General features: G+C 39.0%; 1 protein-coding gene across 2 annotated transcripts in view; it reads left to right on the top strand.

The window, feature by feature from the left end:
* Positions 1-10,723, top strand: part of LOC125026032 (protein grainyhead-like) — a 134,023-nt gene extending 123,300 nt beyond the window's left edge. For both annotated transcript variants that reach the window (XM_047614415.1, XM_047614414.1), the window contains one exon: positions 8,940-10,723. In XM_047614415.1, coding sequence (XP_047470371.1) covers positions 8,940-9,072 — 133 coding nt within the window. In that variant the 3' untranslated portion in view covers positions 9,073-10,723. The remainder of the gene's footprint in view (positions 1-8,939) is intronic.
* The last annotated feature ends 11,940 nt before the right edge of the window (positions 10,724-22,663 follow it).

Below are 22,663 nucleotides of genomic sequence, written 5' to 3' on the forward strand. Positions count from 1 at the left end.
TTGCAAACTGTACGGTATGAATGAAATTGATTTTTATGAGTATAATTCTGACTCTCTATTTCCAGCTCGTCAAATGAATTACACAGCTGATGATAAGAAGCAGGACAATGGATATTATATTATCTTTTATTCACATGTTGGCCCCAGTTCCTTTTTTCCTATCAGCACGAATTCCCTGGTATCGCGGAGTAGCACGTAGATTAGAGCGATATAGCTAGCCTGAGGAAAGAGCTATTTCACGGATAACGGATTTTCGAAATTATATATATATATATATTTTTCTCATTTCCTCTTTCTTTTTTGCTTCCTTTTTGTTTTTTTCCCTTCGTTTTTTTCTCTCTCTTTTCTATTTCCATTTAAATTTTGTCCGGTAAATACTGTCTCGTATTTCTCCTAGGTCGTCCAACGGGCCTCCTGCACCCAGGGTTGTCTCGCAGAGACAACCTGATGGGCAGGGTCATCCACAGGGAAACGAGCTAGGTGCCCATATAGCCTGAGTTGGTGATCCCGGATTAAACAAGTCTCTCGGTGTAGCCGTCGGTTGGACACATGGTCCTGCCAACTGTACCCCATGATCCGGCGAAGAGGCCTGTTATAAAAGACATCGAGACGAGACTCTAAGACACTAGATAGCATCCAGGTTTTGCTTCCATAGAGCAAAGTCTTGATGACATGTTTCTTGTTCTTTCTGCATAAGTACCGACATCTCTAAATGATCTTGTAGATGGATTGCCAGAGCAATCCATCTACTGACTTCTTGGTCTGACAGCCCAGAGATATAAACTACACTACCAAGGTATGCAAAGCTCTCTGTGACTTCAATGCTCTCACTGCAAGCATGGACCGACTGAATGGGTTCCCCTAACAGGCCCCCAATGTCCTCGTTGGTAGCAACATCATTGGCAAAGTCAAGGTCTAAGACCTTGATATTGCCCAGTGTTACTCCACATTGACTTTGGGTAGTAGCTCTGCCCATTAGCCAGTCCATACAGGTGTTGAAAAGTGATGGTGCAAGGACACAGCCTTGCCTTACACCTGAATTAACAGGGAAGAAGTTAGTTCGAAAGGCCACCGCCGCACTTCACAGTACTTTCAGTACCAGTATATAGGCTTGTTATTAGGCCAATAATCCGTGTCAGAATTTCCCTAAGTCTCATAATCTCCCCATGTGATTCTCGATGCACCGAGTCAAACTCCTTCTTGCGGTTGATGTAGGCTGAAAAAAAAAAAAAAAAAAAAACACGACCGAACTCGCGCCAGCATTCCACAATTACTCGAAGCGCTAGGATATGGTCTATTGTGGACTTTCCAGGAGTGAATCCAGACTGCTCTGGTGCCTTATAAGGCTAGGCTAGGCTAGGCTAGGCTAGGCTAGGCTAGACTAGGCTAGACTAGGCTAGGCTAGGCTAGGCTAGGCTAGGTTAGGTTAGGTTAGGTTAGGCTAGGCTAGGCTAGGCTAGGTTAGGTTTGTATATTACTAGGGGCATATAATATCACAGGGGTCCAGGGGGCAGAGACCCCTGGCTAGGGAATATATACACATCGTAGTGTATGAAAGCCACAGGGTTAAGTTTAGGTTGGTTTATTGGTTAGGACGCATTGTACGATATCCACAGGGGATCTGGATAATGTGAAATCCCGTAGATTTTTACCGAGCATTGGGTTTGATTCCCGTAGAGTTTTCGAAAGTTAGCGCGTCAATCCGTAGACTATCAAAGAGTTTCACTGGCCGATTTCCTTCGTTTTTTGTGCTCTTCGGGACAGAAATTTGGCTCGGGTTTTCGAAAAATCGACTATTTAACGTTTCATAAATCACTTTCTTCGATTTCTGCAGGTTCCTATTGACATCCAGTGCCATCCATTACCCCCCCCTCCCCACTTCAACCCCCGGTTCCCCACGCATCCCCCAAGATCGTTGGGTAGAGGAAACAAACAAAAAATCTGATTTTGGAACTTAGTCTCTGAGAGGGAGCGTCGCTCTCGGTAACAATTACCCTTTATAATTCTGGATACGTCTCTTTTAAACAAACTAAGAGCACAAGGTAAAATCGGAAAAAGAAGTAAATGGAGTTCTGGTGTTTTACTGGGAGACTAACAACGTACATATACACAAACAAATACAAATAGCTTTACCTTTTCATATCAGATCACAGGTCACTGTTGTAATCCACTGTCGAAGGTAGTCTGTTACAAAATTCTGAAAAACACACGAACACAAAAGGCGACAGCGTGTTGCCTTGGCGAACCCCAGCCTGCCCTCTCTCTGCCTCGGGAGTGTCTGGCGGGCTTCCCCCAGGAGCGCATCCTCACCTTCGCGGTACTTAGCCACTACACAGTTCGCTAGTTTTTTTCTGCGCAACTAGTGCAGTTATGCCTTATTTAATGCCAGTCTCAACTTATAAGATCGTTTCTCAATTAATATTGTCGTCCTACGCAGTTGTTCTCGTCTGCGCCCTGGTTCTCGCGCTTTTTGCAGTGATCCTTTTTTTTTTTTGTCGTTTTTGTTTTTTCTGTACATGAATTGCTCGTGCGTGCCAGTCCGTCTGCAAATCTGATCACGACACTTTGATAGCATTGTGAGTAGGTATATTGGAGGGGGAATCGCGTACATATCCGTGGCGACCCTTTGAATGGCTTCGAGACTGAGGGGTTAAGAACCACTGGTCTAGACCATAGCTCTAAATTCTGAGTGTATGACATTCAGGATCTAGTGATATTGCCATACGATCCAACGGTTCGTGATTTGGGTCTTTGCATCTCTATCACCTTTAATGCATCATCAAATACCGAGCGATCTGGCCATCCGCAGCATCTCTAACAATCAAACAACCAAACTAAAACCTTGACGACCTTAGGCAACATCTCTAACAATCAAACAACCAAACTAAAACCTTGACGACCTTAGGCAACATCTCTAACAATTATTATTAATACTATTGTCGTCACACTCATCATCATCATCATCATCATCATCATCATCATCATCATCATCATCATCATCATTATTATCATTATCATCATCTCTTTCAATCAAACGACCAAGCAAAAAACTTAACGACCATAAGCAACATCTCTAACATTCAAACAATTAAACTAAATCTTTACCGACCATCCACAGCATCTCAGACGCCCAATATAGAATCCTCACGCCCGGCCATTCGCTATTTCAACCGTCCTCCACATTTGCGTTACCGCCATTACCGCAAACCATGCGAATGCGAAGATGGAGCCCAGACTTCGGATTAACATGTCTGTAACCTGTAACGTCCACACTTCAGTTAAATTTTGCAAAGAAAGCTATTACCTGTATCACGACGTTGTATCAATATTTACACCTTCATATGCAGGCAGAATCATTGCTAAATCACGCCAGTCGATGCCGAAGTCTCGGCTCTAGCGATGCATTTGTATGATCTGCGGTAATGGCGGTAACCCCGATTCTACATCACAGAGTAGCAGAGCACGCCAACGACTGCAACCTCAACACGATCTATCACTCTGCCTACAACCAACCTTACGCCTGGTGGAACATGGACCTAGGTGACCCTGCCTTCATCCAGGTCATCCGCGTCTATCCTGATTACACGTCACAGCTGTACTTGGATAGGTTTCACGACGTCGAGGTTCGTGTTTTTTATAACGGGGTTTCGCTGCCTGCTGATTAAGTTTTTATCGTCATTTTCATAATCATTACTATTATTAATATTATTGTTGCTGTTTTGTTGATGTATGTTATTGTTGTTATTGTTATTATTATTGTTATTACTATTATGATTATTATGATTATGATTATGATTATGATTATGATTATGATTATGATTATGATTATGATTATGATTATGATTATGATTATGATTATTATTATAATTGTTGTTTTGTTGTTCTTGTTATTGTTTTTATTAACATTGTTATTCTTTTTATTATTATTATTGTTGTTGTTATTGTTGCTTTTATTATTATTGTTCTTCTTTTTATTATTATTTTTATTATTATCATTGTTTTTATTATTATTATTATTATTATTATTATTATTATTATTATTATTATTATTATTATCATTATCATTATCATAATATTATGCTTATTCTTATTCTTATCCTTATTTTTATTCTTATTCTTGTCCTTATTTTTAATTATCATTGTTAATACTGTAGTATTATATACTTAGTATTATTGTTATCATTATTATTATTTTTATTATTATTACCATTATTATCATTATTATTATAATTATCATCATCATTACTATTATTATTGTTGTTGTTTTGTTTTTATTATTATTATTGTTATAATTGTTATTGTTATTATTATTATTATTGTTATAATTATTGTTGTTATTATTATTTCCGTCACTATTATTATTATTATCATTATTATTGTTATTATTATTATTATTATCATTGTTATTATTTTTTATGATTATCACTATCACTGTTATTATTATTATTATTATTGTTATTATTATTATTAATATTATTGTTATTATTATTATTATCATTATTATTATTGTTTTATAATCATCAACATCATCATTATCATTTTATCATTATCATCGTGATTATCATTATCATCGCTATCATTATCATTATCGTTTTTACTGTTATCAGTATCATCGTTATTATTATCATTGTCATCGTCATTTTTAAGAGCATTATAATTACCATCGTTATCATTATCATCATTATCAACATCATTATGATTATTATTTCCATCGTCATTATTATTATCATTCTTGTTGTTACTACTTCTGTTTCTATTTTATTTTCATTGTCCTCATCACAATTATCATCACCACCATCGTCTCTGTCACCATCATCACCATAATGACCACCATCGTCTCTATCGTCCTCACCACTATCATGTCTATCACCATCACCACCATAATTACCACCATCATCTCTAATCACCATCACCATCATCACCATACTTACCTCCATCATCTCTATAATCATTATCATAACCATCGTCATATCATTTTCTCCTTTGCTGTCAAAGTCACTAACCGTCCGTATTGTTATTGCTGTTGTTACCGTGTCATTTATTGTTATTCATGATATCATTTCCATCCTTATCATCCTCGTAGATGATCTTATGACCTGTTGTTACTGTTGATATCGTTATTACTGATAACATTTCCACTGGTAACTTATCCTCCTCATAGGTGATCTTATGATTTGTTATTATTACCTGTTATTACTATTTTATTGTTATTACTGATAACATTTCCATCCTTATCGTCCTTATCGCCCTCCCCTTGCCAGGTGAGCGTCGGGTCTGTGGCTGCCGTGGGGGGCGATGCCTCGACCTACACTGTCATTGGCACTTACATCGGCCCCTTCCCTAACAGCAGCTGGTTAGTATGGACCTTGTCTCCCGTCTCCCTCCCTCTCCCTCTCTCTTTCTCATTCTCTCATTTTCTTCTCTCTCCTTCTCCCTCTCTCTCATTCTCTCCCTCTGTCTCCTTCTCTCTTTTTCTCTCTCTCCCTCCCACTTTCTTTTCTCTCTCTTTCTCCTTCTCCTTCTCTCTCTATCGTTCTCTCTCTCACTCTCCCTCCCTTCCTTCTCTCCCTGTCCCAGTCCCTCTCTCTCTCCCTCTCTCCCTCTCTCCCTCTCTCCCTCTCTCCCTCCCTCTCCATATCCCTCTCCCTCTCCATGTCCCTCTCCCTCTCCCTCTCATTCTCTCATTCCCTCTCTCTCCATCTCCCACACCCTCTTTCTTTCTCTACTTGAGCCTTTTTACTCGACATATAAGTACGTGCTCGCCAACTAACGCTTCTGCTCGACCGCTCACTCGACCCTTCTCTTTGCAGCTGCAGCGTGGAATACACCCTCGACCCCCCTGTCTCGGCTCGCTACGTTCACGTCCGCCGCACGACCGCTTTCGATCTTAACCAGGATTACCTCATTATGAAGGAGGTTGAGGTTTTTAGCCTAAATTTGCATTGAAAACGAAGCAGGAGGTTTGTAGTCAGGATGAAGGTATATAGTGTGATTATATACAGAAATACAATCTCACATCGTCACATATACACGTGCGCAAACGCAAAGGGAAGCACGCAAACGCAAACACACAAACAAACACAAAAACACAATTAAGGCTGAAAGAATCATTATTATACTTCCTGAAGGATTTGCACATATTCATTGACAACACCAGGGCATTGGATTTCAGAACATATAGCACGGAAACGTAATCGACAAATCATGCATAACAGTAACAGTGGTTAGATTGATACTGTGATTGCACCGGACAATCGGGAGTCATTTTCCAAACGGAGGAAGGTGGAGACTTGGTTATCAAATACCACAAGAGGTGTTTATTTTACATAAGTTGTCTTCATCCGTTATTGCTGTATTATAATTCTAATCAGTTTAAAGGAAGTCGAGATCTGAGCACAGAAATATAACCGACATGTATGCACTTTCTTTCCACTGTCGTTACTACAGGATGGCTGCCTATGCCTCTGATTCTTTTTTTTTTTTCTTTTTTTCTTTCTCTCTGTTTCTTTCTCTGTCTTTTTCTTTCTCTTATTCTCTCTCATGGTGTGAATATTGTAGCATTTTATCTTAGACTCTCTACGTATTGTTTGTATATAGTTTATTCTGTGATTATGTTCATATTGAGAGAAATTCGCAGACTCCCATGAAACTGCAGCTTAAGCCCGTTTGTAAAATGCTATCAAGGCATTGCTATTAAACCTAATACTATTACTGCTGCTGATGTTGTTTATGTGATAACGATGAATAAAATGCATCACAATTAATCACGTTTTTATAAGCGAACCTTATTCACAGACACACCACACACACACGCAGAAACAGCTGAGTGAAGGCATAACAGTTAAGAGAAAGAAGGAATAAAAAGGAGCCACATTCATAGGCAGTGAGGTATGGCCGCACACATATCGACCACTTCAACCTGACGTAAATCAAATCTGTTTTTTCGTGTATGTTATTTGTTAGTGTAAAATAATTGCCTGTTTTCGTTCAAACAAATTCTAGGTATTCAAACTTTATCTCTTTATCGCTACCTTTCACTTTGTTCGTTCGACCTAGATGTGTCCATGTTTCGGTAATGTATTTTTGATTTCCTTTTTCCTACAATATATTTTTGAAGGTGATTATTTCCTAGTTCTTGTGTGATCTGGGAAGAACATTGTCATTATGTTTTAATGTGTTTTTGCTTCAGGACGCCATTAATTGTGTGTGGGTATAGGTAGCGTTGTTTTAAACAAGGGTAGACTTGTGTAAACATTAATTATATCGACGTAAAAAAGGGGCAACAACAGGAATGCAATAGGCAACAAAATAAAGTAATAACAAAAAATAAGGAAAATGAGAAAATCAATAACATTCCTACAGCCCTCAAAACACACACACACAAACACAAACACAAACTCTCACATTTTATCGAGGTTTTTGGATTCGTCCTTCCTCGACGACAGCGCTTCGGAAATAGAAGTCACCTGGAACAGAGAGTCATTTTCATACTTCCACCTTAGGTCTCGGAGGACAACCCGTGTAGTGCAATTGTTCAGAATATTCGCCAGGGCCTCTCCGCAGCCGCCACACGCAGCCCCAGAGCAAGCAGAGATCCCCGAGATAATCAGGGCTTTGGTCATGCCGCCGCCCACACGCCCGAGGTCGCCGTGGATGCCTTCCTAACGCGGCGTTGAAGTCTCCGGGATCCTCGCGGAGGGACCCACGCTACGGAGTATTTTTAATGTTTTTTTTTCCCCTTTCCCCCCCTACTTTGTCTTCCTCCCCTCCTCCTGTCCCCCTACTGCCCTCCATCTACCTCTCTCTGCTTTCTTCCACTCCTACATCCACCTCTCTTCCTCTTCTCCTTCCTCCACTCCTCCCTAACTCCCTCCCTCCCTCCTCTCGTTAACCCTCTCCCCCTCCCTCCCCTCCTCAACTCCTTACCCCTCCCTACCACGTACTTCCCCATTCCCTACCTCCTCTTGCAACGCCCTCCCCTCCCTCCTCCCCCTCCCTCATAAAGCAGAAGATTGAGGAGCCAGAAGAAAGGAGAGGGAAAATATGTGAAGTATTAACCTTCGTCCTTCCACTCAGCGAACCACCACCTCAGCTGCCCGCCCTGAGGCCACGCTCGCCGAACCATTATATAACAAGCATCGATCACTGACCCCTTTTGCTATGACTTTCCGTTCACTTTTTTCGAGTTAGATGGTATCCACAAAATTTAGAGAATGTTAGGACTTGATTTGATGTCTGGAGTAATTGGATGATGTTGATTTGATTAATTATCATCTGGAACGGTTTTGTAGTAGGATGATTTTCTCTTTATGGATGTAAAAAGAGAATTCAAGAACGCATTGTACGCAACGTAGCATGAATGAGGTCTGGGTGTAGCTACAGCACTATAAGAAATAATACGATTATTCTTTCATTTCTCTCTCTCTCTTTCCTCTTTTTTCTCTCTTCTCTCCTATTCGCTTTTATTTTCCTATCTCCCATCCTCACCTGCTATCCTGAAGAGCCTATCTTTATTTTCTACTTGATTCTGTTCAACGCAGGATTTTTTTGTTTTATATATGACTCATGTTTTTTTCTGCAAAAATCGTTTTTTGATTCCTAATTTCATTTTTTCCCTATGTGTGTGTGTGTATGTGTGTGTGTGTGTATGTACATATATATATATATATATATATATATATATATATATATTTGTATGTATGTATGTATGTATTAGGTGTACTTTCCATTTAGTACTGTGTACATATCTCTTTCTTTCTTCTCTCATTCTTCCCACTTCCTTCTCTCCCTCTTTCGCTTCCGTCCTCAACACGCTCTGAACCTAACGCCCCTTACCCCCCTTTAACGCCCCCCCCCCCCGCCGTTCCCACGCCCACCCACCCCGTTCCCACGCCCTCCCCGCCGTTCCCACGCCCTCTAACGCCTCCCTCTCCCCGCAGCGTGATGGCCAAAGTGGACGACGAGATGCTGCGCCACTACTGCAACGAGGACATCTTCCAAATGGAGGTCCAGCACCGCGACGCCGAGAGCTACGACCTCACCCTCACCGAACTCACGCAGGTGGACCACTGAGGCCCGCGCGCCAGCCTCTGTCTCCCCCCCCTCTCTCTCTCCCCCTCCACAAGTCCCCCTCACTGTCATTCACGAGCGATACGCATCAGTGCACCACAATGACAACATCTTCGTCGCGGGATTAAGATGGCAAAGGGAGAAAAGGAGGAAGGAAGGAAGGAAAAGATTGAGGACTGGATGGCGGTGGTTGTGAAGGATGGAGGTCGATGGAGAGAAAGGATCGTGGTCTGGAGCGAAACGAAGGAAGGAATGACAGAATATTTGTATTACTTCCTTTTCTTCTCGGAGGAATTCGCTTCGCGCTCTTGTTCTCCTTTCCTTCTAGCTTTTATTCCCTTATCCACTTCTTCCCCCTTTGATTCCCCCTCCTCTTCCTCCTCTCCCCCCCCCCTCCTCCTCCTCCTCCTCCTCCTCCTCCTCCTCCTCCTCCTCCTCCTCCTCCTCCTCCTCCTCCTCCCGAACTCCTCGGCGTCCCACAAGACGAAAATTCGAACTCCACGGAGGGCATCGCCCGGGGGAACGAGGCCGCCCTTCCCTCGACGGCCCTTGAAGCGAGCGAAGGCGAGGCAGCGGCGAAGCAAGAGGCCAGGGGAGCCAAGAGGCCGCGGAGGACAGCAAAGGAAGCGAAGGGGGCGTGGCCCGGCGTCCCCCGAGAAGGGACCGCCCACACGCCCGTGTCACAGACGGTGGTGTTGGAGAGAGAAAAGAAATCAGCAAATGACGGAAGAATTAAGGCGTTAAGGCGTATTGTACAAAACATGAAGCAAAAAGAAAGGAATTCGTTTGCCTTCCCGTGAGGTGATCTCCAAGGCCCCGTACCACAGCCACAGTCTCCACCGGAAGAGGTCAAAGGTTAGAGGTCGAGTGGCTGCGATGCTGACCCCGGCTGGATGTCAGAAGAGGGGACCCCCCCCCCCTCCCTTAAAGGGCTCTCTGGCACTCGTCGGTTATCATTATTGTTATGGATAATGGTATTGTTATGTTATTTTCGGATGGCCGGTGAATCACCAATGATTGTGTATATGTAGACTTCTAGAATCAAATTTATTCTAATATGCGCGGAAGACATAGTTATAGTACAGTTTACAGGGTATCTAATGCCTAATCGAGTTTAGATTTGTTTTAGTTATTAAATTATTCACGTACCGAGTTTATCTCTATAAACATCTCTTGATCAGCAGAGAAGCAGTGCTCAGTTTAGTTTAGTGGGCCTGTACATGACGTTACCCGGAATCCCGTTTTCTGCGAAGGTCGTGTTTGTGGAGTAAAACGACCTCTCGGGATGTCTCTCTCTCTCAGCCCCCTTGAATCGGATCAAATCTGATTTGACGGCGAGGCTTAAAGCAGCGCCCGTCTTCACAATGGAGTGCCTCTGCCGAGCGTCATGACGAGTCAATACTCTTGCCAACGAGCCTGTTTTGAGTGCGTCTTCCACGATAGTGCCATATTACCGGGGCGATGATGAAACGCCTCTAGATTCCCAGTGGGTCTCTCTCTCTCTCTCTCTCTCTCTCTCTCTCTCTCTCTCTCTCTCTCTCTCTCTCTCTTTCTCTTTCTCTCTGGGATCACCATTCTGCAGGTTGAATGCATGTGCCACTGCCGTCCTCCAAGAGACGTAACACATATTCGGTCCAAGCTGTCATTTATTTTTCACAAATCTTATCAACTCTTGGCTTTTGTTGGTCTCTAACTATCTACCTCTCTTTCTAAATCTCTGTCTCTCTCTCTGAATCTCTGTCTCTCTCTCTGAATCTCTCTTTCTCTCTGTCTCTCTGAATCTCTCTCTCTCTCTCTCTCTCTTTCCTTTTCCTTCTCTCTTTCTTTCCTTCTTTTCTCTCTCTTTTCGTTCGTCCTCTCTTTCCTTCCTTTCTCTCTTTCCTTCTTTCCTTCCTCTTTTCTTCCCTTCCTTTCTTTCTTTCCTCCTTTCATATTTTAAATATTTTCTTCTTTTTGACCTTAAATATTTTCCTCTTTTTGACCACTAATTCAACCCAGAAGTTATCAAATAGTGTATTGTTTCCAAACTATATAAGTGATAAAGGAGCAGGAGCTGGAAGCTAATTTATATGACTGTATCTTTAATATCGCTGTGTGTTTACATAATAAAAGACTGTAGATTTAGTTTCATAATTAAGCCTAGGGTTAGCAACTATTTTTTCGATTCTTTGATCATTATTTTTGTCTCATGCTTATTTTTTTATTCCGGCATTGACTGTTACTAATCATTTTCTCCAACGTCAAGACTTGTCAAGGCTCAACATGTAACTTGACAACTCCTTCACTCGTTGATTGTCATCCCAGGACTGCAATCTTTATATATTTTTTCTCTCTATGATTAATGTCTGAATTTTTATATATTTTTTCTCTCTATGATTAATGTCTGAATTTTTATATACAAGATAGGCCTAATAATATGTACATAGGAATATTGCTTTAATTATGTGTGGTTTTAGCATAATATATATCATTAGACATAAGTTTTTATGTAAGTGTGAGGTACTGATCATCTTGTTGAAGTAAAAAAAAGATCTTTTGTTACTATATTGTAAGGAGATGACTATATTAGTGTGTGTATATAAGTAGAAAGTGGGATTGAATGACCCACAATCGCAGCAGTAAGCAGCTTGTAGCTTCACCGGTGTATGTAGGCAAAAAACAACCTTATCTAGGAATTAGGTGCGTTGGAACCGTTCTTTTAGGATTTTGTCGAAACCGTTCTCTTAGGATTTCGTCGAAACCGTTTTTTTTTTTTTTTTTTTTTTTGAGGATTTCGTCGAAACCGGTTTTTTGTTTTTCTTTTCTTTTTTGAGGAATTCGTCGAAACCGTTTTTTGAGGGAGTGACCGACACGCCAGCGATTCGTCTGGAGGTTGGAGAAAGGCTTTTATTTTTAATCTTCATTTCTCGATCGATTTCTCCTCCGTATCACAGCCCTCGTTAACGAATATGTCTTTCACTTTTTTTTTTTTTCTTAAATCTTGACGAACTCCCCCAAAATACAGACCTGATATATATGCATATGGATGAATGTTCAGTCAAAAGCAAAACACGAGATGCTCTGAATTTTATTTTTCTCTCTCTTTTAAGTAAAGGAAGAATTAAACAAAAGTATAATGTACATGGAATGATTTCTGCTGGTGTGGCATTGTAGACTGTAATTTGTGTTAGTTACTTAATTGCATCTGGATTAGCAAATGGTTACATAATACTTTGAACGATTTTGAAACTCTCTTTTTTGTATTTGGAGAAACGTGACGGTTCGCCGAAGTATTTATATATATATACATATATGTCATTTTCGTGTGACATATTTACCAGCTCTCTCGCATAGTATGCACTGGATAGATATTTTTTCCCATTACTTCTCAATATATATATATTTTTCATTGTCATATTGACACGCTTAATTTTAAGTCATGTTTATATTATTATATTTATGGTTAGCGTGAGATTTACGAAGAGTAGATACCATTAAAACTGAATGATACGTCGCTTCTTAATTATTAAGGGAACTGAATCAGTGCATATATTTTGTTATGACCTAATATGTTATTATTATTATTATTTCCCAACTACTGAGTGACTTAAGCTGGGAGGAAACGAGGAAGGTAGAGGGGAGCGAAGCGTTCCTTCGCAGACAGCGGAGACCACTCGCTCGGACGAAAGATTTCCTGTCGTTTTGCCCCTAAATTATTTCCGGGAATTTCCTCTTGCAGAGAAAAGGAGCTTCGTTCTCTTCGTTGTGCTCAAACTGTTATGTCTAAAGGATCCATATATATATGTGTGTGTGTGTATATATATGTGTATGCATATATATATGAACATATGTATATATATATACATATATATATATATATATATATATATATATATATATATATATAATATATGTGCGGATATATATGTCTGTATATGTATATATATATATATATATATATATATATATGTATATACACCTATATGTGTATACATATGCGTACATGATGTACTTGTGATGTGAGAGAATCTCCTTACGAAATGATTGTTGCAGATTTTTTTTTTTTTTTTTTATGGAGTAATACCCTAATGAATAAAGTAAATAAATAAATCAGAAAATAGGTTTTTATTTTGATTCGATGTTTTTTGGAATTGGCAGAACACCCAAATGAAAGTCCTTTTTATATACAGGTAGGACTAGGAGGCTCATGGTATCCCAGTGACTTTTCCCAAAGAATATTAGGCTTAAAAAAAGGAAAGGCAACTTAGCTTTGGAGTAAGGCGGAAGGGTTTTGAATACGTAACAATAAAAAATTATTTGCACAAAACCCAATGAAGTGCTTGTGGCAGCAATCTGTGTAGAATGGAAATCTCTTCGAATCACCATGTACTTGTAGTAATACATGCTTGTAGTACCTTCTCACGCGTAAGCTTATGAATTTCATTTCTCTTTCTTTTTTTATATCCCATATTTGAACTTTCCTGTCATAACACCGGCGTCGGTGTTGAGCACGACCTCCCCGCGCGCCCGAGTGGACTCGTCCGAGCGCCTGAGCTGTTGTTAAACGGATACTTTAAGAAAACAAAGGCAATAAGTTTAGATAAAGTTGAGCTGAAGAACCTCGGTACCAAAATGAAGAAAGGAACGGTAATGCTAAATGTAAACGCAAAGATTCCTCATTAAAAGCAATAACAAATATGTTAATAAATCTATAGTCTTGTGTGACAGCAATGCGAACACCCAAGTTGTAGCCAATGACCCCGCCGCCAGACCGGTTGTGAGCACCAAACTTAGGTCACATTAGGTTAAGGAGCTTGAGTAACCTCGTGACCTTATTTATTGTCTTCTGGTGAGGTCAAGCTGTGTCTCACTCACACCGCTTCTGACAAAGTGATGGGGGATGTTAACCTATGCATGTATGTATGTACGTCCAAGTCTTGGTAGACATGTGCGCATACACACACACATAAATCCGTAAGTACACATGCAAAACCACATATTCGTTCACGTACACGGAATACAAAGGAATTAATTCTTGTTTGATTCTAAGACCAAACTTAAGAAGGACTTAACACACACACTTACAAATATTATGAAGTGCCTTTTTTCCACCCCGTTTATTCCTCCGAGTGAAGGCAATTGAAGAGATCTCATATGCAACATTGCAGAATGTGTTGCCAGATTGTGTTTTTTTTGGGGTCAGATTTTTTTTTTTTTTTTTTTTTTTTTTAATAAATTGCACATACTGTTTTAGCGGTTGAGATTCGGTGCAGTTTGCAATCTTAATGCAATTCATAGATTTTTACTGTTGTCTCTATATGCGACATTGTTGTCATTATTATTGTTAATGCTACTTTTATGATTGTGATTTTTATCATTGCATGTTTTATGCTATTGTTGATTGAGTAATTGGAGGTGTTGACAAGTTTTGTAATATTTTTTATATAATTTCTTATCTGTATTGTGAGCATTTTTATCATTATGATTATTGTCTTATCATTATTATTATTATGACAGATATTAATAGTAATATGGCAGTCACTGACATTATCATTCCTAATTGAAACCCATTAGTTTTATATTATTTAAAAACAAATCTTCAATGGAAAAAATGAAACTCGAAAAGAAGAAAAAAAAACATGATTTTTTTTTTTTTTATCGCAAAGACGATTCTCTCATGAGACCAAACTCTTGAGCCCAACTTGAGCCCAGAGCACCACGCCGAGGGGCCAACACTCCCTTCCCCCCTTCCCCCTCGGTTCGAGTGCGACCTCCCCCCACCCCCCTCTCAGCAGACACGCTCCTACCAGTGCCACTTCTCGACGCGATTCGACTTGAGGGAAATCGAGTCGATGTACCCATGTGTAGGCGCCAAGTTGTACAGCAAAATGAATAAAATATGGCAAAAATGCCGGTGTTTCATTCTTCTTTCTTTTCATTTTTTGAGGATAATGTTTAGATGAGAGAGAGACAGATGGACAGACGTACTAACTGACGTACAAATGGAGACTAAGACAGAGACAGACAGATACAGACAGATATACACACATACAGACAGACATGCATACATACAGACAGACAGACAGACAGACAGACAGACAGACAGACAGACAGACATGCATACATACATACATACATACATACATGCATACATACATACATACATACATACATACAGACAGACAGACATGCGTACATACATACATACAGACAGACAGACAGACAGACAGACAGACATACAGACATGCAGACAGACAGACAGATACAGAGGCAGAGACTGAAAGAGAAAGAGCAAGAGATTGAGAGAAAGAAAAGGCTTTCGTTTCCACACCTACTATTTGGACATGTTCGAGTCTGCTGCGTTGAAGGCAGCAAATTTCAAGAAAATTAATCAAAATATCCAAAACATGTTGAATGATAAGAATTAAGAACTAGTTGATTGGAATTTAAAAAAAAATGAAGGTAGGTAGAAGGCAGCAAATTTCAATTCAGTTGATTTAAAAATCCAAAACATCTTGAATGATAAGTATTAAGAACTAGTTGATTGGAAAAAAAAAAAAAAAAAAAATAGAGAATCAGAGTGTTTCAGAGTCTGCTTTAAAAAATGAAGTGGAATTCAAGTGAAGAGAAATTCAAAATCGAATGAACGATAAGTATTAAAAAATCAGCTGATTGAAATAAAAACAAAGAAACTCCAAAGCCAGGGGATGTTTGGACTTAAGTTTAGTTTAGTTCAATTGATTTTTCCAATCGTATTTTCAGAAAAGAATCATTTGGATGACTTTTTTTTTTCTGTCTGTCATTCTCTCGCTCAGTTTTTCTATCTCTTTCTCTTTCTCTTTCTCTCTCTTTCGATCTCTCTCTTTCTCTCCGTTTACGTTAGTGCAAAAATAAATGTATGTGGAAGAAACCTGTAAATAATCGGTGAAAAATCGATACGTCTGAAAAAAAAGAGTGGTTTGTTATTATCAATAAGGCAAACGTCACTTTGTATTCTGTACTTACACATTATGAAGATACTGCCAATGCTCCAATAATTCTAATGGGTTATTTATCGAAAAAAGTAGCATGAGTTACGATATATATATTATTATTATTAGCTGTAGTTAAAAAAAAAAAAAAAAAAAAAAAAAAAAACACTCAGACCTAGCTTCTATCATTTTAATCCGGACTTCATTAGTGCACTGAAAAAAATCGTGTACACATGCTTGGTCTCAAACATCTGCATTTGAGACTTCGTTTACTTCTGCCAGATTGCACCTTGAGAAATCACGGAATTCAATGATAATTCAATATGAAACTAGATCTTGAGTATTTGAAAGTGAAATTATGTGTATCTTAGCATTATCATTGTGTGTGTGTTTGTATGTGTTTGTGTGTGTGAGAATGATAAGGTTCGCTTAGAAAAACGTGATTAATTGTGATGCATTTTATTCATCCTTGTCACATAAACAACATCTGCAGCAACAGCAATAGTAGTGGGTTTGATAGTAATGTCCTAATAGCATTTTAGAAACGGGCTTAAGCTGCAGTTTCATGGGAGTCTGCGAATTTCCCTCAAGATGATGAACATAATCATAGGATAACATGGATACGAACAATACTTAGAGCGTCTAAGATATAATTTTACAAAGTTTACAACATCATGAGAGAGAGAAAGAGAGAGAAAGAGAAAGAGAAATAGAGAGAAAAAGAGATAGAGACAGACAGTCAGAAAAAAAAGAAAAAAGAAAAAAGAATCAGAGACATGGACAACCATCCTGTAGTAACGACAGTAGCAATACAGAACATATGTCGGTTATATTACATGTGCTCAGATCTCGACTTCCTTTAAACTGATTAAAATTAGAATACAGCAATAACGGATGAAGACAGAAATAATGTAAAATAAACTGAACACCTCATCATGTGGTATTTGATGACCAAGTCTCTTTCTCCGTTTGGAAAACGACCTCCTGATTGTACTGTGCATTCATAGTATTGATCTAACCACGGCTACTATTATGCATGATTTGTCCATTATGCTTACGCCTTAGTTGTGTGTTTGTTTGTTTGCGTTTGCGTGTTTCAGTTTGCGTTTGCGCACGTGTATATGTGTCCTTGTAAGAGAGTATTTCTGTGCATAATCACACTATATACCTACATACTGACTACAAATTTGGGCTCAGAACCTCAACCTCCTTCATAATGAGGTAATCCTCGTGAACTTCGAAAGCGGTCGAGCGGCGGACGTGAACGTAGCGAGCGGTCGTGAACGTAGAGGTTGATGTCCACGCTGCAGCTGCAAAGAGAAGGGTCGAGTGAGCGGTCGAGCAGAAGTGTTAGTTGGTGAGCACGTACTTATATGTCGAGTAGAAAAGGTGAGGCAGAGAAAGAAACAGGGTGTGGGAGATGGAGAGAGAGAGAGAGAGAGAGAGGGAGAGGGAGGAGAAGGAGAGAAAGAGGGAGAAGGAGATGGGGGAAGAGAGATAGAGAGAGAGAGAGAAAAAAAAACAGAGAGAGAGAAGAGAGAATGAGGGAGAGAGGGAGGGGGAGGGAGAGAAAGAGGGAGAATGAAAGAGAATGAGAGAAAGAGAGAAAAGAGAGAATGGGAGAGAGGGAGGGGGAGGGGGAGGGAGACGAAGAGGGAGAAGGAGAGGGGAGAGAGAGAGAGAGAAAGAGAGAATGAGAGAGAAAGAGAGAGAGCGAATGAGAGAGAGAATAAGAGAGAGAGAGAGGAAGGGAGAGGGGAGACAGAGAGAATGAGAGAGAGGAATATATATAGAGAGAATGAGAGACACATACACACATAAAAATCAACTCTACAGAATAGAATCGAAGCCCACGGTTGTCTCTCTTCAACAAAGAAAGCTATTGGAAAAAAAAGCATCAGTGTAAATATCTTTCCCTCTGTCGGGACTTGATATATATATTATAAGAACGAGTAGGACTCTTTTTTTACCGCAAAGACGATTCTTTCATGAGACCAAACTCTTGAGCCCAACTTGAGCCCAGAGCACCACGCCGAGGGGCCAACACTCCCCTCCCCCCTTCCCCCTCGGTCCGAGTGCCACCTCCCCCCACCCCCCTCTCAGCAGACACGCTCCTACCAGTGCCACTTCTCGACGCGATTCGACTTGAGGGAAATCGAGTCGATGTACCCATGTGTAGGCGCCAAGTTGTACAGCAAAATGAATAAAATATGGCAAAAATGCCGGTGTTTCATTCCTCTTTCTTTTCATTCTTTGAGGATAATGTTTAGATGAGAGAGAGACAGATGGACAGACGTACTGACTGACGTACATAAAGCCAGTCCTTTAAGCTATTTAAAATTCTACAGCAATAACGGATGAAGGCAGAACTAATGTAAAACAAATGGAACACCTCCCCATGTGCTATTTGATGACCAAGTCTCTTTCTCCGTTTGGAAAATGACCTCCCGATTATACGGTGCAATCATAGTATTAACCATTGCTACTATTATTCGTGATTCATCGATTACGCTTCCGTGCAATATATTCTGAAATCCAATGTCCTGGTGTTGTCACTGAATATGTGATATTCCTTCAGGAAGTATAGAAAAAATTCTTTCAGCCTTTATTGTGTGTTTGTGTGTTTGGGTTTGCGTGTTTCTGTTTGCGTTTGCGCACGTGTATATGCGACCTCGTGATAGTGTTTTTCTGTGTATAATCATACTATATACCTACATTCTGACCACAGACTTCCTACCTCGTTTTCACAGGAAATCTGGGCTCATAACCGCAATCTCATTGAAAATGAGGTAATCATCGTGAACATTGAAAGCGGTCGTGCGGCGGACGTGGACGTAGCGAGCCAAGACAGGGGGGTCGAGGGTGATGTTCACGCTGCAGCTGCAAAGAGAAGGGTCGAGTGAGCGGTCGAGAAGCGTTAGTTGGTTAGAAAGAGGGTGTGGGGGATGGAGAGAGAGAGAAACATGTAGAGGGAGACAAAGAGAGAATGACAGAATAAGAGAGAGACAGAGAGGGACAGAGACAGGGAGAGGGAGAGAAGGAGGGAGAGGGAGGAGAGAGAGAGAATGACAGAGAGGGAGAGGGAGAGAAGGAGGGAGAGAGAGGGGGAAGAGGGAGAGAGAGAGAGAGAAAGGGAAAGAGGGAGGGAGAGAGAGAGGAAGGGCTTGAGAGAGAGAGAGAGGAAGAGAATGAAAGAGAGAGAACGAGAGAGAGGGAGAGGAGGGAGGGAGAGATAACGAGAGAGAGGGAGAGGAGGGAGGGAGAGAGAGAAAGAAGGAAAGTAAGAAAGAAAGAGAGAGAGAGGGAGGGAGGTAGAGAGAAGGAGAGAAAGAGGAAGAGAGACAGAGACATAGAGAGACAGAGATAAAGAGAGAGAAAGATATAAAGAAAGAGACAGAGAGACAGACAGAAAGAGTGGCAGAAAGAGAGAGAGGGAGAGAGAAACAGACAGAGACAGACAGAGAAACAGACAGAGGCAGACAGAGAAACAGACACAGACACAGGTAAAGATATTGAAAAAAAGAAAAAGGAAAAGAATAAGAGAAATGGACAACCAACTAGCTAAACAAACAGACAGAGCAGCATACGAAACAGAAACGAACGAGAAACAGCGAGAAAAGAAAGCAAACTAACCAGCTGCTGTTAGAGTAGGGGCCGATGAAAGAGTAAACGAGAGTGTAGGTCGAGGCATCGCCCCCCACGGCAGCCGCAGACCCGACGCTCACCTGGGCATCAGAATCATAAAGATTAGGAATAGGAAGCGATAAGGATGATCAGGGTAGAAATATCAGTAGTAACAATATCAACAGTAATAACAAGTCATAAGATCAGCTATGGGGAATATAAGGGTGGAAATGATATCACGAATAACAATAAATGACAACAGTAACAACAATAACAATAAGGACGGTTAGTGATAGAGATGACTATGACAGCAAATGATATAACGATGGTGATGACGATGATGATAGAGATGATGTTGGTAATTATGGTGATGGTGATAGATATGGTGGTGGTGATTATGGTGATGATGATGATAGAGACGATGGAAATAAAATAGAAAGAAAAGTAGTAACATCAAAAATGATACTAACAATGACGATGGAAATAATAATAATAATAATAATGACGATAATGATAATAATAATGATGATGATAATGCTGTTAAAAAGGACGATGACAATGATGATGATAATGACGATGGTGGTGATGATAATGAGAGCGATGATAATCATAATGACGATGATAATGATACTGATAATGAGGATAACAATTAAAAAAGATGAAAATGACGATTGCTCGATGATAATGATAATAATGGCAAAGATTATGATAATAATAACGATGAATAATAATGATGATGAGGATGATAATAATGATTGTACAACGTCAACAATAACAATAATAATAACAAAAATAACAATAACAATAATGATGATAATAATAATGATGATAATAATAACGACAAAAGTAATAATAGCAATAATAATAATAACAATAATAATAGTAATAATAGCATTAATAACAATAATAGAGATAATAATAAAAATAATAACAATGATAATAATAATAACGGTAATAACAATAATAGTAGTAATAATAATAACAACAATAATAATAATAATAATAATAAAAATAATAATAATAAAACAATAATAACAATAATAACAATACTACTACTAATAATAATGATAATAGTAATAATAATAAACGATAATAGTAATGTTACCAATGATAATAATAATAATAATGACAATAATAACAACAACAAATCATTAATAATAATAAAAAACAACAGTAATAATAATAGTGATAATAACAATGATGATAACAATAATAACAATGAGTATAATAACAACAAAACAACAGCAACAATAATAATAATAATAATAATAATAATAATAATGGTAACAATAACAACAATAATGATAAATAAATAATAATTATAATAATAATAATAATAATAATAATAATAATAATAATAATGATAATAAACAAAGAAAATAATAATAATAACAATAATAATAATAGTAACAATAATAACAATAATGATAATAAAAGAACAAAAGAACAACAATAATAATAATAGCAACAAAAATAATGAAAATGATAATAATATCAACAAAAACATTAATAACAATCAAAATGATGATGATGATGATAATGATAATGATAATGATGATAATGATGATAATGATGATAATGATGATAATGATGATAATAATAATAATAATAATAATAATAATAATAATAATAATAATAATAATAATAATGACAAAGAACAACAACAACAACAACAACAACAACAATAATAATAATAATAATAATAATGACAAACAACAACAATACTACTACTACTACTAATAATAATAGTAATAATAATAATGACAAACAACAATGATAATAATAATAATAATAATAAATGACAATGAAAATGATATCAATCCATCCAGCGCCTTCCACAAGACACCGAAACCCCGTTGTACAAAACACAAACATCAACGTCGTGAAATCTATCCATGTACTGCTGTCTCTTGAGATCGGGATGCAAGCGGATGACTTGGATGACGGCAGGGATTCCTAGGTCCACGTTCCACCAGGCGTAAGTTTGGTTGAAGTCAGAGTGGTAGTAAGTGGTGAGGATGCAGTCGGCGGCTCGCTCTCCAACGCTGTGATGTAGAAACGGGGTTACCGCCATTACCGCAGATTATACGAATGCGTCGCTAGAGCCTAGATTTCGGCGTCGATTGGCATGATTTATCAGTGATTCTGGTGTACGAATTGACACAATGTTGTGATACAGGTAATAATAGCTTTCTTTGCAAAATTTAACAGAAGTGTGGACGGCGTTATGGTAAAAGAAAGAGGTTATAGACATGTTAATCCGAAGTCTGGGCTCCATTTTCGCATTCGCATGGTTTGCGGTCATGGTGGTAAGCAAATGTGGAGGTCGGTTGAAATAGCGAATGGCCGGGCGTGAGGATTCTATATTGGGCGTCTGAGATGCTGTGGATGGTCGGTAAAAATTTAGTTTAATTGTGTGATTGTTAGAGATGCTGCGGACGGCCAGATTACTCGGTACTTGATGATGTATTAAGGTTGAAGAGATGCCATGACCCAAATCACGAACCTTAGATCGTATGGCAATATCACTAGATCTTGAATGTCATATACTCATAATTTAGAGCTATGGTCTAGACCAGGGGTTCCCAAACTGGGGTACATGTACCCCCAGGGGTACATTTGCACGTTTCAGGGGGTACATTTGGTCTGAAGGAAACAATTACTTGCACAATACATGGTGTTGTAATCTGCACTCAGATTGCACTTTTCTCATTTTCTTTGTGTTGATTAGCACCACCTTTATTGAAATTTCGAAGAATTGGTAGTGATCCATTTATGTTGAGTTAGTGCGATGCATTAAAATAAGAATACCTGAGTTTTGTTCATTAATGTTTTGGATAATAATAATAAAAAGGTATGTATTGTATGTGCTGGATCAAAATATCAGTTACCTTAGTAATTGTTTTATTTCAGTATTCATCATTTAAGATGCCTATGTAATCTAAACATGCAGACTTAAATAATTAAAATATTAAAATGTCCTTTTTTACTATTAAGCTTAATTTTTAGTGTTAGGGGTA

This window comes from Penaeus chinensis, chromosome 5 (genome assembly GCF_019202785.1).
Source record: "Penaeus chinensis breed Huanghai No. 1 chromosome 5, ASM1920278v2, whole genome shotgun sequence".
Classification (NCBI taxonomy): domain Eukaryota; kingdom Metazoa; phylum Arthropoda; class Malacostraca; order Decapoda; family Penaeidae; genus Penaeus; species Penaeus chinensis.